Here is an 18,198-nt window from a genome sequence, read left to right on the forward strand (position 1 = left end):
GTGGATTGTGACTCTGTTAAAGAAATAATCAAACAAAGAAGACTTGCCTGGTGCCCACTCAGTGATCTTTTCGCCCTTCATTTTAAGACATACTTTATTCCCTCAAGCAGATTAATGATTTCTATGTAAAGCAGTGATGAGTGAAACCACCAATCTGGGCTTCTCTCAGTTTCTCATTCTTCCAATCATTAATTTAGTTCTTCAGTTTGCAATATTTCTAAAGGCCTCTTGAAGATTCATCAACATTCTCCTAATGCACACATTCTGTATGCTGTTTTGCCTAATGTAAATATCCTTTGCAAAGCAATTTTTCCTAAAATAATGCATTGTTGGATGTTGGTTATTGTCACCAATATATGCATTTTTAAGCACACTTTACATCAGTAATAGGCATTTTTGTACCTGGCTGGAGAGCTCTTATTGCAAAAGTCAGAGAAATGCAAATTTTGGAAGACATTTACGAATTGGTTCTCATTGCTTTAGAAGGTGTAAATTAGACCCACTCTATTTTTGATGACTATTTTTTTAACTGCAAGCTTTTTTGACTGTTTTAAACTGTATTTATTGGTTTTTAATTGGCTCACAATCCAATTTCATCCACATGTACACTGAAGCATATCCCATTGTTTCCAAAGGAGCTCTTTCACAGCCAGGTCACTTTATGTTTAGGATTTATTGTATCTCTTGTTGATTTGTTTTAATTTGCATTGCACTTTTTAATTTCCATTGTAAATTGCCCTCGGACATATACATTATGCTCTGCACAGGGTGATTGTTTTTTTTTTAAAAAAAACCACACACATTAAAATGTTGGCAAGAAGATCTCCCTTGCTTGTGTAGAGTTTGGAGCCAGGTTCCTAATGATTAATCACCGGAGATATGAATTAAAGTAATCTCAAAAGCAGGAAAACACTTTCATCATGAAGGAGCCCCGCTCACGACAGGGTATGTAAACAAAAGCATTGGCTTCTCAGAAGTGCCTACACATTTTTTTTTAATGGAATCTGTTTCCTTAGTGAAAGTTCCAGGAATTTTACCAAAGCCAGTCAGGAAATTCTGTAAATGTACCTGACTCCTGGTCTTGCTCCCATGCTGATAATGGTTTGGATTACCGGTGCTTTGGGATGTCAGAAAACTCTGGTTGACACAGAAATAAGTGTGGATATTGCCTCTGTTTGCATATTCGCTCATTGTCAGCACTGGATCAGCTTCAGAAAAAGGCCAGCGGCAACTATCGCAGCTACAAATACCTATCATTAATTAACTTGCGTCCACGTTAGGATGCAAGCTCCAGTGAACCCAGTGAAACTTAATTCTGCGCAAGCATGCATAGGATTACCTCTGTAATAATAACCTCTAGAAAGAAACATAGTGGGTGGGGAATCTAAAAAAGAAAAGAGAGGGGGGGGGTTGTTTGCTTATCTGACAGCAACCAAACTTGCAGAGCAATAAACAGGGCTCATTCCAGAAACAGAGCAAATGCCCCCCCCCAACAAAGGTGCCTTATTTACTCAGTGATCAATGGATCACTTACATCATAGGGATAAATAAAAAATAAATTGTCCAATAGCACCTTAGAGACCAACTAAGTTTGTTCTGGGTATAAGCTTTCGTGTGCATGCACACTTCTTCAGATACGAAAGCTTATACCCAGAACAAACGTAGCTGGTCTCTAAGGTACTACTGGACAATATTTTAATTTATTTCAACTGCATCAGACCAACACGGCTACCTACCTGAATCTAGAACCATAGGGATGTTGCGCTCTGCTGTCTAAAGGGAGAAAGTTCTCCCTAAACGCAGCAGAACATACTTTTTAATAATAGTAGAAGTAATAATAATAATAATAATAATCTTACATAGTCTGAGGTTGCAAGCTTAAACCCATTTACCTGGGTGACGGCCCCATTAATTCATTAGTAGTTACTTTTGGGTAAGATTGTAGTGTTTGCTACATTGCAGGGACATTGTGCTGTCCAATAATAGTAATAGTAGTAGTAGTAATAATAATAATAATAATAATTTTATCATTTATACCCCGCCCATCTGTCTGGGTTTCCCCAGCCACTCTGGGCAGTTCCCAACAGAATATTAATAATAATAATAAATCAGGGATAAAACATCAAAAATTAAAAACTTCCCTAAACAGGGCTGCCTTCAGATGTCTTCTAAAAGTCAGATAGTTGCTTATTTCCTTGACATCTGATGGGAGGGCATTCCACAGGGCGGGTGCCACTACTGAGAATGCCCTGTGCCTGGTTCCCTGTAACTTCGCTTCTCGCAGTGAGGGAAGCACCAGGAGCTGGACCTCAGTGTCCGGGCTGAACGATAGGGTGGGATTTACTTTTGAATAAGCATACATAAACAAAGACTGCAATCCTAAACCCACTTAGGCCATATTCACAACATACATTTAAAACATTGTGATACTGCTTCAAACAGCCATGGCTTCCCTCCCCAAAGAATTCTGGAAGCTGTAGTTTGTTATGGATGGTGAGATTTCTTAAAAGACCTCTAGTCCCTTCCCCCGTGAGTGCTTTAACAATCAATCCCCAAGGAACTCTGGAAATTGTAGTTCTGGGACATGACTAGGGGTCTTGTAACAATAATTGGACAATGACTGCACCCCCATTAAACGGGGGGCGCCCTTTGTGGGGTCGCACGCAGCCCCTGGGACCCTATGCGGCACCGTTAGCACAGGCTTAGCTTCGCCTTCCCCAGGTGGGATACCTGGAGGTCTCTGCCTACCTCAGCCAGTTGCCCAATCCCACCTGGGGAGGCGTTGCCAAGGTGATCAGGCCAGGTAGGGGGAGGGACCATCCTGACCACACAACAGGGGGAGGAACTTACCTGGGAATTGTCCATTGGCTCCGGAGCTTCTCCCACACTACCCACCCTCAGTTAAGACTTCTTTTGCAGGTTAACCCTTTCTCCACAGGTACGCGGGCACTGCTATGTTAGGGTCGTTGTTGACAGGCCGGAAAGGAATTCCCCTGCATTAACAGGTTTGCCTTTCCTGTAGCAAAATGTCACAACTTTGGGTGGAATCCTTTAGTCTATCTTCCCTAAATGGGGGTGGGGTGTAGCGGTGACCCACACCGCCCTCCTCTTTGTGGCGGTGATACCAGGGTTCCCCATTAAAGGGGTTGTTTGAGGGGAGGCATTGGCCGTACGCTTAGAGGTTGTCATTGCTCTCCTCTGCGATGGCGGCGTAACGGGGGCGGACTCTCTCTGCTTGAACATATGTTCTCCAGAGCCAGCCCCCCCACACACTGGATAACCCTGATGTTCCCCAGATCCCTGGCGGGGGACTGGGAAGGATAAATGCCCAGTGCCCGAGCCAAGGTCTACCCACATCTGAAACATAATAAAGTTGTGGCCAATTTTAATCCCATAGCACGTTGTGTTGAGTCGTTATTCCACACGGGGCTGCCCAGGGTTTGGGGGACTCCGCCTGTCCACGCAGTAGCTGTTCACTGTGTCGAACAGTGGGACTGTATCTGCAAAGGCTTACCTAGGAGTAATCCCCACTGAATTCAATGGGACACCTTTGAGTAGACACGGTTAGGATTCAGGCAGATGGCGGCTTTGCCCCAGCTCTATGGAGGGAAAGAGATGCAATTGCCTCTAGAACCAATACAAAAGGAAAACACGATGGGGTTATTTATGTAAAAACCCACCGTTGGGGCAAAAAAAAATTGGATAAAATTCTGTGTTGTCAATGCAAGAACAGCAAAATGGGAGGCTGGAAATATTTTCCCTCATTTCCAGGACTTCTCTAGTTGTGTGGGTCTGGTGGAGAGATGAACATTCCCACGCACATGGTGAAGATAACCGACTTAGCTGAGGACCAGACACATCTGCAGCCCTTTCTAACTGTGCGTGAGTAATTCTGGAGAATGGCAACATGTTGCATAGTTTTGGCTCTGAATCATCAGGCAGCTGCTCTGCTAGTTTACAGATTAGTGTGAAAGCAGGTGCCTAATTGAGCGAAACGCATGCGGTTTGGATTAAGCATAAGGGCAAGCAATGCAGCTCAGCGTTTATTGTTCGCTTGCAAAGTTCCTGTATTTGTGACTGGGTGGGGTGGATGCAGGGGGTTTCCATGTAGCTGGGACAGTGGCTCCATCTGTGTTATACATCTAAAGCAGTATGATGCCTTCCTGCAAAGAATCCTGGGAACCGTAGTTTGTTAAGGGTGTAGAGTTATAAAATGAAATTACCTTGGGAAAAGTTGGTGGGACTTACTACTGATGGCGCTCCAGCAATGTGTGGAGAGAGAAATGGCTTGGTTGGACTGTTAAAAGAGAAAATGAAAAAAAGCAATTGCCACACGCCGCTGATAACTTATCACTGCATTATCCACCAAGAAGCTCTGTGTGGCAAGGTTCTGCAACTGGATAACATAATGTCCACAGTCACGAAAACAGTGAATTTTCTGCGTGCACGGGGTGTGAATCATCGTCAGTTCCAACAATTTTTGAAGGAGGTGGGCATGGAACATACAGATGTGCCATACCATACAGAAGTAAGGTGGCTGAGTAGGAGCACCGTTCTCAAGAGATTTTTTGAGCTTTTGGAAGAAATTACTCTTTTTATGCAAAGTAAAGGGAAGCCCTTGTCAGAACTGTCAGATCCAAACTGGCTGTGCAATTTTGCCATGTTGTGTGACATAACAGAGCATCTCACCCAACTGAATCTGAGGCTGCAGGGCCACAAACAAGTCATGACCTCAATGTATGAGGCAATAACAGCTTTCCAGGAGAAACTGCGCCTATGGAAGTCACAGCATGAAAAAGACAGTCTTGCCCACTTTCCTATCTGCCAGAGCATCTCAACCTCATTCCCAGGTACTTTTTCATGTGCTCGATTGGGTACCAAAGTGAATCGGCTGATTCATGAATTCAATCGATGCTTTTCTGACTTTAAAGAACAAAACCTAACCTTTACCAGCTTTGCCAATCCCTTCAACATCGATGTTGACAGTGCACCACATCACCTTCAAATGGAATTAATACAACTTCAGTGCAACAGCAGCCTGAAAGCGAAGTTCCAGGATGCGACAGTCGATGACTTTTACCATCGCTTCCCTCCTGCTTTGATGCCACAGCTCCGACTTCAAGCTGCACGTGTTCTGTCCATGTTTGGGAGCACCTATCTATGTGAACAGATGTTTTCAGTCATGAATCTGACCAAGACCAAGCTCAGATCACGCATCACTGATGATAACCTCCATGTTGTTTTGCGGATTGCTACAGCACAAGACCTAACGCCAGACATCGATGGACTGACCTCAGGAAAACGATGTCAGCCATCTAGTCAGAAAAGTTTTAAAAAAGTTAATGCCTTGTGTTTGCCATATGTGTAATAAACAGTGTTTGGCAATATTTGTATGTTGTTGTTTTTTTAAAAAAATTACTGTCTGTTACCAAAAATCATTTTTCAATAAATTGTACAATAATTGTACGTTTGAATATCTACTTGCCATTATTCTGACTATGTTTCTGCTTTCAGAGCTAGTTATTACTTACATTATTACAAAAAACAGTAATAATTGAATGCAGTGACAATTATTTATGATAATAAAGAGTGGACACATAGTCCTACAGATACAACCGGCCCTTTGAGGGTGACCAAACTGCTGATGCGGCCCCCGATGAATTTGAGTTTGACACCCCTGGTGTAGACAGTTGTAAGGAGACTCCTATTCTCCTCAGAGCTACGGTTGCCAGAGTGGTTTAAAGGTTGATCATTTTACTGACACCCGACCTCCCCATAGGGCCTTTGTGGGCCACAGAATTGCTTTAGCAATTACTGCTTTCTGCTTAACGATCAAGAACATGAACTGAGGTTGGGCTGAGCTATAGAGAGAAAAAGAAAAGCATGTTGTAATACCAGATTTTCTGTAGCTGATAAATTTCCTAAAGTCAAATGGTGAGGCTTGTTAGTGGTTTCTTGCATAAGAATAAGCAGAAAGACTTAGCTGCTAGTTCACGGATCTGGAAAACTTCTGTGGTCTTTATGATGTAAGCCATTTCTCATAAACTCTGCTGGTTTTTGTATGCATTACTATGTTGGCTATTTGCAGTATGGTAGCGCTGCAGAGAGCTTGCTGGGGAGACCATGCATTAAAAAGGGACTCAAAAATAACTTAAACAAGGTTTTAATAAGAAAAACAAAAACTCCTTATACACTAAATACATCAACAACAAACCAGACCCAACCACCAACCCATCCCCCAGGGTAATGTGAGAGCTAGGTGCTGCTCCTTATATACTACACCCAATTGCTGACACAGCTTAATCAATACAACTCAGCAGCACCTGCTATGTTTCACAGCTGTAAAACTGGGTCTCGTTATCTTGCTCTGGCCCTTGCTCTGGCCCCTTAAAGACATACACATTGAGTGGAACAATGATGAACCTTTACATTTAAAGAAACCATTCAACATACTAAGCACCAATGTGTTGAATGAAGTATGAGGGCACATGGACACTCAACCAGTGATCTGAGTCTCATTTGTTTTCAGTGGGAGAAATGGACAGTGAGCACCATTTTATACACGTCTGTTCAGGGAAAAGCTTCTTTGAGTTCAATTTCGACTCCCTTTCCCCTCTTTCCGAGGTTCCTAACATTTATTTCCATCCTTTCCTGCATACTCCAAATTATCTTAACTTAATTCTTTTATCCATCTGTTCTCATATACAGTGGTACCTCGGGTTAAGTACTTAATTTGTTCCGGAGGTCCATTCTTAACCTGAAACTGTTCTTAACCTGAAGCACCACTTTAGCTAATGGGGCCTCCTGCTGCTGCCATGCCACCGGAGCTCGATTTCTGTTCTCATCCTGAAGCAAAGATCTTAACCTGATGTAGTATTTCTGGGTTAGCAGAGTCTGTAACCTGAAGCGTATGTAACCTGAAGCGTATGTAACCCAATGTACCACTGTAAAGGAATAATTGGACAGTCCTCTGGATGGAGAGATGTAGAAAGTGGCGTCCCCTAAGGATCAGTATTGGGGCACGTGCTTTTAAACTTAGAGTTGGGAGTGAGCAAATTGTCATCTAGTCCCACCCCCTGCAATTCAAGACTCTTCTGCTCAATTCAGGATTCGAACGCATGACTCTGAGATTAAGAGTCTTATGCTCTACCGACTGAGCTACCAAGGAGTATGAATACATGCATGTAAGCTACGGTCAGGCAAAGAATCATAGACACCGAGAGACAACAGGACTGCTCAAGGTGCCCCGACTATAAAATTGGAGAAATTGAGAGAGATATAGCCGCACCGGCAGCATATTTCTTCTTTCTCCTATCCAAAAAATGCTAGAAAGGCCTTTACACTCGCCAGAAGCTCGGCCCTGCCCTCACCGGTCCTGGAAGGAGCTTTCAAAAAAGGCCCATACGCTCAGAGACTTTGCGCCTGTTCATTGGGGGAGGTAGGAAGCCCAGAGCACTTGTTATTTAGATGTCCCTTTTATGAAGAGGCATGAAGTAAGACCATTGATTCTTTACTGGTGAGGCTCGCTGACCTCCCGGAAAAGCAAAAATTCGACATTTTCCTGTTAGGCAAAGATTATAAGACGACCCAGTTGGTTGCCAGATTCCGTGTACAGATCTGTAGGTGCAGATCATCCCCCGACTCAAACTAGTTCATGAAGAAAATCCCCAAACTCGGTTCCATGGGTGACTCTGGGTCATATCTTTGTGGTAGCTTATCTTAAAGTTTTAAGTGTCTATATGCTTATCACATTTATAAATTTTAAATTTATTGTTGTACATTGTTTTAACTGTTTTCTTTCTGGTATTGTACCCCCAAGTGCGTTTTATAAGCTGGTCTCTGACCATAATAAATTATCTATCTATCTATCATCTATCTATCTATCTCTATCATCTATCTATCTATCTATCATCTATCTATCTATCTATCTATCTATCTATCATCTATCTATCATCTATCTATTTATCTATCTATCTATCTATCTATCTATCTATCTATCTATCTATCTATCATCTATCATCTATCTATCTATCTATCTATCTATCTATCTATCTATCTATCTATCTATCATCTATCATCATCTATCTATCATCTATCTATCTATCTATCTATCTATCTATCTATCTATCTATCTATCATCTATCTATCATCTATCTATCTATCTATCTATCTATCTATCTATCTATCTATCATCTATCTATCATCTATCATCTATCTATCTTGTATTTCTTCTTATTCCATGAAAGCCAGCCAGCCAAGATATGTAGTCTCTTAATTTCTTGACTAGCCTGACTTTTAATGAAATGGCTGTGTTAGATACATCAATGGTGTCTGGTGAACTTTATTGCATGATTAAAGCAACAGAAAAGGACATATCAGTGGCTATGGAGCCATAGGTATGTGGTTGGCCTCTGTGAAAACAGGATGCTGGGCTAAGGTGAGCCATGGGCCTGATCCAGTAGTCACATCTTGTGTTTTTATTATCTTATATTTCTGCAGAATTTGCAGTCTTTTAAATAATAATAAAAAAAATCCACATGAAATTTCACCAGCATTTTATTGCAGTTTTCACATTTGTGCATGCATATGTCCACTTTTGTAAGCAATTTCCTCTAATGCATTTTTGTATGCATGTTTACCCCCAATATGTGTTTTTCTGTGCACTGGTTTTCTGTGCATTTTAAAATTCAGAGAAGAGTGGATTTTGGAGGGCAGCTGTGTTTCATTTCACATATTGGTTTGAGAAGTGAGGATGCAAATAAAATTGGATCAAAATGCAAATAAAATGGAATTTTCTCCTCCCTCCTTATCCTGAATACACATTGTATAATATCCAGTCATCCCAGTTTGTGGATTGTGGCTTATTTAACTCCAGACAAACCATGGTGTCAAACCAATAGTCATTCTTGGCTTACCAAATATACCAAAGATTGGTTTACCATTCTAGTAGGGCTGCTGTTCTGTTATTTAATTATTGTTTATTGGTTTTATTTTTTTAAAAAAATGAGCCTCAGAGGAGACTACAAATTTGAGTGACAGAGTATGTGGTGATGAGAGGGACTGCTTCACCCCCCTCCCCCAGTTCTTTTTTTGTATGATAATAACTTTCCATTTTTCATTTGCAAGGCAGGAAACAGGTCTCATGTGACTTCTGCAATATGCTTGCGAGTTAAAGCAGAAGTGAGTATTTCCTACTGATGGGAAACAAAGCATGCCCTAAGAACACAGTTTGGCCCAGGTCGAGATCCTGACATTATGAGAATTAATTGTGAGGCACCTCTGAGCCTCATAGGTAACTAAAATATTGACAGTTTCAGAGCGAGGAAATGGAGAATTTCAGAATTCTTGACTTTTCAGAGCAAGCAACTCACTCTCCCTGGCCAGCTCTGCTCCCTTCTCTAGGAACAAAGCACCTTTAGATATCCATTGATTCCCATTCTTTGGAGGTTAGCTCATGCCAAAGTGGAAATTGCAACACAGTGGGGGATTTTGGTCGGTTGCTTCACAGAGCAACACAGCAATGAAGAGTGGTCAGTTTAGCAGAGGCCTAGAAATGATTGCATCATTTGCAGTTGCTCACTTAAGGGCTCTCTGGAATACCCCTTGTGTAATGTTCAGTCCTGAACCCACATTCTGCTGAGCAACGTAGGCAATTCATCACTTGTTAAGGACAGCTATTAAAAGCCCTGGCGGTTATTGTTTATAAAGCTTGTTCCTGCAAAGGATAATGATTGTTTAACAATACAGTGGTACCTCGGGTTACAGACGCTTCAGGTTACAGATGCTTCAGGTTACAGACTCCGCTAAGCCAGAAATAGTACCTCGGGTTAAGAACTTTGCTTCAGGATGAGAACAGAAATCGTGCTCCGGTGGCACGGCAGCAGCAGGAGGCCCCATTAGCTAAAGTGGTGCTTCAGGTTAAGACAGTTTCAGGTTAAGTACGGACCTCCAGAACGAATTAAGTACTTAACCCGAGGTACCACTGTATATAAAAGCTGGGATTCCTGTGTAAATGAATTTGGAGAAGAGTAGTCATGTTAGTTTCCTGCTGCAAATACAATGAAGTGTCTTGTGGTACCTAACACATTTATCATAGTGTAAGCTTTTTTGGACTGCAGTTAAGGATAGTTCTGTTTTTTCAACTTGGCATATCAGTTTGTGATATTTTTATTATTTTACAGATTTGACTAATATTTTTACAGATTTGACTAATATACACCTCTTTGCAATGCCATTTCCCCCAACACATTTATTTTCTCTAATGTATGCATATTAACATACATTTCACATTGCATTTTGCATTTTTTTGTACACATTACTTGGCTGGAGAACTGCTTTGCAAAATTCAGAGAAGTGCAAATTTTCGAAGCTGGTCCATTAGAAATGTCTTCTATATGCTTGGTTAGTTTCTCCTTAACAATATTTTCCACCTGTTTTCCTGGAGCAGATGCTAACCTAACTGGCCTGTAATTTTCAGTATCTCCCCTGGATCCCCCCCCCCCCCCACCTTTTATAAAATGGTATTATATTGGCTATATCATGTCCTGAGGTGTGGAGGCTGATCTGAGGGACAAAATACATATTTTTATTAGAGAATCAGCAATTTCACATTTGAGCTATTTGATAACTTTTGGGTGGCTGCCATCAGAACTGGGGATTGGCTGGTTTCTATTTTGTCGATTAGAAATGAGAGTGCCTGATCACCTCATCTGTCTCCTGAGAAATCCCCATGTGGGACAAGAAGCTACAGTTAGAACTGGATATGGAACAACTGGATATGGACCATAAAGAAGGCTGATCGCTGAAGAATTGATGCTTTTGAATTATGGTGCCGGAGGAGACTCTTGAGAGTCCCATGGACTGCAAGAAGATCAAACATATCCATTCTAAAGGAAATCAGCCCTGAGTGCTCACTGGAAGGACAGATCCTGAAGCTGAGGCGCCAATACTTTGGCCACCTCATGAGAAGAGAAGGCTCCCTGGAAAAGACCCTGATGTTGGGAAAGATGGAGGGCACAAGGAGAAGGGGACGACAGAGGATGAGCTGGTTGGACAGTGTTCTCGAAGCTACCAGCATGAGTTTGACCAAACTGCGGGAGGCAGTGGAGGACAGAAGTGCCTGGCGTGCTCTGGTCCATGGGGTCACGAAGAGTCGGACACAACTAAACAACTAAACAACAACAACAACAACATTTTGTCGATTAGGCCTTAGAACTTCATTTCATTTCACCACTATCTGCCTTGGTTCCTCAGACTCAATTCCCCTTGCAAAAATTAATTCAGGCACTAGGATCTGCCCCATATCTTCCAAGGTGAAGACACATGCAAAGCATTCATTCAGCTTCTCTGCAATCTCATTATCCTCCTTTAGCACACCTTTGACTCCCTCGTCATCCAAGAGTCCAACTGCCTAGATGGTCTCCTGCTACGAAGTTATTTAATTCGTTTCTTGTTATTGGTCTTAAGGTGTCAGCAATGTGCTCCTCAAATTCTTTTTAGCAACCCTTGCTGCCTTCACTTTTTGTAGTTGCCAAAGTTGGTTTGCCTTTTTGTTCTCTTCATTTGGCAGGAAGCCTTCTTGCCTCCAATAGCTTCTTTGCTTGTTAATCTTATTGGCATCCTCTTGGCTCTCATGGTACCTTTCCTTCTTTCCAGTTATTGTGTTTTTGACCTTGCCTTTCAACTTCCTTTTTTACCAATTCCCTCATTTGGGGGAAGTTCCCTTTTTTGAAATCAAATGTGATCACACGGGATTTTCTTAGCACTTGGCCATTTAGTCTGGTTTAGTTCAATATCACTCCGGTCACCAGGAAGCCCCACAAACAAGATCTGATTTCAATGGTGATCTCACATGAACAACCATGTGCCTATGAAATGCTGGAGAGCCGCTTCCACTCAATGTAGACAATGCTGAACTAGATGGACAAATGGTCTAACTCAGTATAAGGCAACTTCCTACATTCCTAAGCCAAAAGGAGGAAAACTCCTGCCTGGCTCCTTGCTTCTCTAGCAACTGGCTTGAATGCAAAAAATACCATACAAGTGCTGTTGTTTTGCAATGGTTAGTTTGCAACATTAGCGGTGGTTAGGGGGGAAAGGGCACATTCTCCTCCATTTTGGAGGTTTAGTTATTAAATGAAAAGTACTTTAGCTCTCTTTTCCACCCCAATTCCTCGTTACGAAATAACACTTGAAATATTGGAGAGGATGACATTCTTTAATCAGATTGTGACCAAAACCGCCAAAACAAACATTAACAACAATGGAGGGGAAATTGGACTTACTCAAGAGCATGAGCAAGGATGGGGGTCTGTTCTCCTTGCTTTATCACTGTGCTAACTTTATTACGTCCATCGGAAGCATAAGGCCACTTGCATGTATGTTCTTAGTGCACTCAATCAATCTCCAAAAGAATTATTCCCCAAGTGCAAATTAGAGAACCTTTAAAGGAGATCGTTTAAAAAATCTGAACATGTTCTTGCACAGCTCCAGAAAACTAAAAGACAATTGCTTGTTTGTTGTTTGCCTTGCGAAGAATTTAATTAAGTCATACTCGGAGTTAATTAATGGCCCTTACTAACTTAAGTCCATTGTTACAGGTAGGTACCCGTGTTGGTCTGCTGTAGTCGAAACAAAATAAAAAAATTCCTTGCAGTAGCACCTTCGAGACCAGCTAAGTTTGTTATTGGTATGAGCTTTCGTGTGGTATCTGAAGAAGTGTGCATGCACACAAAAGCTCATACCAATAACAAACTTAGCTGGTCTCTAAGGTGCTACTGGAAGGAATTTTTTTTATTTTGTTAAGTCCATTGGTTTCAGTGGGTCTACTCTTGTGCATGGCTTTGTCAGATAGCTACAATCCTATAGTTTGCTGGTTTAGAGTGTGGGATTACTGCAAAAAGCTCAGTGGTGTAGTGGGAAATCATGAAATGCAGGTGCTTTTCATGGCAATCCTTCTAAAACTGTAAAACACAAATAAAATGTTGACCAGTGCAGACATCAATAACAAGCAAACTTTTCTCTCTCTCACCACCAGCCCTTTTATTTAACATCCGGTCTGCAAACGAATCTCCTTGCTCACTTGTTTTGTCACATTTTGGTTGGCAATATTTCCAAAATGAAATCCTTAGCCATTCATGCTCAGGTCACCTACTTCATCCTCTCATTTGTTTATTTGACGGGTTTCTCTCTTAGGAAAAAAAGAAAGCTTATTTATTCAGCACCCAGAAGATTGGCACATAGCTTCCCTGGAGATGACATCATTGTCTCTGCTGTGAAATAAGTGGCAGTGCTTAATCCTGGCCTGTCCCTGCTTCACATCACCACGGGGGAAAACCCATGAATTTAGCTTTCCCAGGGATTAGTCCAGACATGGCCAAACTTGGCCCTCCAGCTGTTTTGGGACTACAACTACCATCATCCCTAGCTAACAGGACCAGTGGTCAGAGATGATGGGAACTGTAGTCCCAAAACGGCTGGAGGGCCAAGTTTGGCCATGCTTGGATTAGTCAAACCAGAAGCTCTTCAAACCAAATGGGTTATTTCATTGAGCAGCCTTTCTCAACCTGGTTCCTGCCAAACATTGTTGAACTCCTATCAGCGCTAGCCAGCATGATCAGGGATGATGGGAATTGAACTCCAGCAACTATCAGAGCATCACAGCCCACCCTGAATTGCTTGTGTGGCTTGATTCACTCTTCATAGGTTAATCAGCTATAACAGATGACAGGACTCCTGTTATCTTGAATAACTGTGCTGGGGAATAATTTGGCTACTTTCGCTTTCCCATGTGAGGGGTGAGGAAAGCCTTGCTACTTCCCTAAAAATATATATTTCCAGCATTGCATGAATTTTCTGTATTTATTATGAAAGACCAAAGGAACTCCCTTAACTTGTTTTTCTCACTCTGCTGAGATGTGTTATTCTGTTTGGGTTTTTTTATGGTTTCAATATTATCAAATTAATGAGTTCTGCCTTTGAAAAGATTCTGCTCTAAGGAACAGAAAAACCGGTTTCAGAAATGTATAAATTGTTATTAGAATGGGAGATGAAAGATGAAATGGTTAAATCAGTGATGATACAATGGGCTAAAAGTTCTTGGATATAATATAGAAATGAACCCTTGGGAAAAGTTGTGGAAAGCTGATCTGAAATCTACCGGAGAACTGCATTGCACAATTTGTAGAAGTGCAAATTTTGAAGCATGGCTGTGTTTCATTTTTTGTATTGTTTCAGAAAGCACAAATGAGGTATTTAAATAGAAACTGACTCACCAAACCAGTGATGTTTGCTGATTCCCCTCCGCCCTTTCTGACTTAATTAGTGGCAGCCCTTGCAGTTTCCATTTTAAACAGAAACCACCCTCCAAGGCATTGTGGGATATTAAAATGGCAGCTCCTTGCAGCAGACATGTTTTCTAAGGTGAAGGCTCAGCTAGTGGGGCTGCGCTAGGGCAAAAGATGTGAATGCTGATGTTATTATTATTATTTAAAGAGAAGAATAATACTTTATTTAGAATTAAACAATAACAAAGGCGAAAACCACAGTAATGGTTACATCAATTCATTACAATTCACCGATTTTAACAATATATAAATAGTAATAGAAAAATTACACAACATCACTTTTGACTTACTGAAGTTTTCATGTTACACTTTTATCTCTTTATTTCCTTCTTAACACATCAAAAAGAGAAAGACCAAGAAAGGAGGCACAAAAAAAAGAGAAAAAGAAGAAAAAGGGGAGGGGTAGGTGGGGGGAGGAAAAAAGAAAGGAGGGAAACGAAAACAAAACAAACCAAACACATTTGAATGCTGATATTATTAGGCCTGCTTTACATTCGCTCTGAGGTGAGAGGTAAGATTCGTATCACTTGACTGAACTATTCAGAAAAATTGGCTGAACTTCCTCTTCTGAAAAGTATGGTATCAGGAGGAAAATCAAGTGATGAGAAGGTCTATTGTGGTGTTTGACATGTGACAGCTGGTCGCCAACAGATCTTCTTTGTTTTCTTTTGGGGAATGTCAGTGTCATATTAATTCTATTCACGTGTCGGGTGCGGCCATGGTTTCTTGGGAGCGGGGCTATGTTTTTAGTCGAGTTCCCCATATCGTGTCTCCTCCTTTAATTAATTAATTTGTACTTCCTTCATCCATATATCTCAGGGCTGTTCACAGCATAAAAAAAATACAAGATAAAAGCACAAACTACAGAATAAAAACAAGAACAAGACCAAAACTAACCAATAACCCCCCGCCTCCCTCAAACATATTTAAATAGATATAGGAAGTTAGTTTTCACCAGACTCCGAAAGGTGTGTAATGAAGGTGCCAGGTGAACTTCCCTGGGGAGAGTATTCCATGGATCAAATCTGAGAGATGCGTGAGGTCACCCATCTTTCAGTCACTTGACATGATTGATGGGCATATTTGAAGGCACTCCCGCTTTTCTAAAAACCCTTCTAAAATTAAGAATTATCGGTTGGGCACTGGGAATGTGCTTTTCTCTAGCAAAGGAGTAATAGGAAGCTCAGTTTAACCTCCCAGTTGTGCCTTTGAAACCACACACACCTGCCCCACACAGGGCATCAGTTGTAGGGTAGGCATCTGTGGTTTGCAGGGAAAGATCTAGTGTGCTAAACTGGGACCCCTGCGGGGAAGAAGTTGACTTGTGGGCTGGAGGTTTCCCACACCTGAGAGAGGACAGGCAAACACACCTATAAATACAGCAAGGAGAGAAGACCTCATTATTAAATTGGAGAGAGACTATAGCTCAGAAGTAGTCTTCTTCTTCTTCTTCTTTGGAGATCACTCGTAGCTGAGTAAGACTGTCTTCCACGAACACAGTCTTTGTGGAGGCCAATTCTGGATCCACATGTCCTTCCATAGTGGGGACATAGGTTTCCGGGCAGGAATTGATCACGATGAGGGTTTGCCAAATGTGCTTTCCGCTTAGCACGTTTGTCCCTTTCATCCTGAGTTTGAGCATCTTCAAAGTCCATGACACCTTTGGTAAAGGCTGTTCTCCAATTGGAGCGCTCACAGGCCAGTGTTTTCTAGTTGTCAGTGTTTCTACTGCATTTTTTTTTAGATTTGCCTTGAGAGATTCTTTAGACCTCTTTTGTTGACCACCAGCATTACGCTTTCCATTTTTAAGTAGTGTCCATTTTTAGCAAGTATCTAACCTTCTGAGACTCATCCCAGACATCTCCTGCTAAAAGGATAATTAAGGAGCAAGATGTGGAGATCCACAGAGAGATTGACAAATGGCCTGACTCTGTTCAAGTGCTTGTATGTTCATAAATACATGGAAACAAGCATAGCTCAACATTTCATTTCTGCAGATTTTAAAAAAAGCACTGGGTGGTTCTTGGGACTTCTATTTCAGCAAAGAGCATCCTGTGTCCCAACTCTTCTGACGGCTGCTTCATGTGGTCAGCTATCGCTTGCCTCTTATTTCGACTCAATCCTCGAAGAGCAAGAACAGCGACAATGTGCTCCTTTCTGCAAAATGCAATGAAGGTGAATTCTCCCAGAAACAAATAGGGGAAATATACATGTAAAACAAAAGCAAAACGAGGCAGTAAAAAGGTCAGCTCCCATCATTCATTGGCAAATATTGACACCCAAATGATCATAGAGGCCTGGAGTTTGTAAAATGCTGTTGTCATCCAATGAACTGTAATCCAGTCAATTGTAGGTAAAAGACCATAGGGCTTCAACTACAAAGTCATTTCCCCATGTCTGGGGTGGTGGGATGGGAGGGGAGAGAATTCTGCAAAGTCCTTTCTTGTAGAAAGTGGCTAAGTTGGGGAGTTTCCACTTTAACACCCCCACAATGCACCTGGAGAAACGTTATATGGAGGGAGGCATTGTGGGAAATTAAAATGGCAGCTTCTAGCTGCCCAGTGCTGATTCAGAGTGCTATAGCCTGTTTTTGCCACCTGGCCCACTGACATAGGAGGGTCTTGTAGGGGGGACATTTAGCCAAGGTGGAGAGTGACTTTGAATGTCCTAACCTACCTAGGATTGCCATACCTTAGAAAGCACCTATATCTGTGTGATGTTATATTATCAGTTAGTGGTTGTGCTGCTTGTTCTAGGAATTCAATTGCTTCCATTATGTTCGGCTTGTATATTTGCAAAGAAACAGATATTATAAAGACACCATATGCCAGTCTTCACCAACCAGGTGCTCTCCAAATGTTTTGGATAGCAACTCGCACCACTCCCAGCCAACATGGCCATTTTGGATTACAAGAACCAACTTCAGCTGACTGGGGCTGAAGTTAGTTTTAGCTCCCGGCATTAGGAGGGTGGCAGGTTGGCGGAGACGGCACTAAATCTACAGTAGGGATGGGCCTCTTTGTTCCTTTCAGTTCTTGAAGTTTCTCATTTTTCCAGTCTTAAATTTACCTTTCCACAACAACTAGTGATCGTTTTGTGTGTCTTTTTTAAAAGAACCTTGTGAAAATTCACCAGCATTTTCGTGCGAATTTCCCACCAATATTACCAAATTTTTCCGTCTACAAGACGCCCTCATGTATAAGACACCCCCTGTTTTGGGGGACTCCAATTTAAGAAAATGGGGGGAGATGGCCCCGTGTATAAGATACCCCCTAATTTTTGACATTATTTTTTAGGGGAAAAACCTAGTCTTATACACGGAAAAATATGGCAACTCATTTTTGTATATTATGCATTTTTATGCATACTTTACACTCGTTTACACATTATTGCAATGTGTTACTTGGCTGGAGAACAGCACTGCATATTTAAGAGAAATGGCGATTTTTGAAGGATGGTTGTGCTTTGCTTCGCATATCGTATTTGGTTCTCATATGTGTTCTGCTTCAAACTTAACTGAGTTTCCCCCCCTACCCCATCATCTGCAGAATTCTCTCTTATCATGAGGAAGCAGACCCTGTAAAGAGGAACGGCCCTGGAACTTCCCAGTGCATACAGAAAGGAGGCACGTCTTCTCTGGCAAATAGTTGTTTGCGCTTTTTTATGGCAATGGTTATTTCATTGTTGTTGCAATAATAGCCAGTGTGTCAAGAATTATGACAGTTAGGGTCGGCAGCTGTGCTAAGTTTCTGTTTAAAAAAAGCTGGTTAGGAATGTTTATTTAAACATCTTTTTGTAAAAAAAAGAGTAAAACTAGTGTCTCCTTCTGCTGTAGATTGAGGAAAGAGGAACA

General features: G+C 41.6%; 1 protein-coding gene across 2 annotated transcripts in view; it reads right to left on the reverse strand.

The window, feature by feature from the left end:
* Positions 1-15,855: 15,855 nt before the first annotated feature.
* Positions 15,856-18,198, reverse strand: part of EXOC3L4 (exocyst complex component 3 like 4) — a 36,056-nt gene continuing 33,713 nt past the window's right edge. For both annotated transcript variants that reach the window (XM_081910240.1, XM_081910239.1), the window contains exon 13: positions 15,856-16,502. In XM_081910240.1, coding sequence (XP_081766366.1) covers positions 16,346-16,502 — 157 coding nt within the window. In that variant the 3' untranslated portion in view covers positions 15,856-16,345. The remainder of the gene's footprint in view (positions 16,503-18,198) is intronic.

The sequence above is a fragment of the Podarcis melisellensis genome (genome assembly GCF_964234715.1).
Source record: "Podarcis melisellensis genome assembly, chromosome: 1".
NCBI classification, from domain to species: domain Eukaryota; kingdom Metazoa; phylum Chordata; class Lepidosauria; order Squamata; family Lacertidae; genus Podarcis; species Podarcis melisellensis.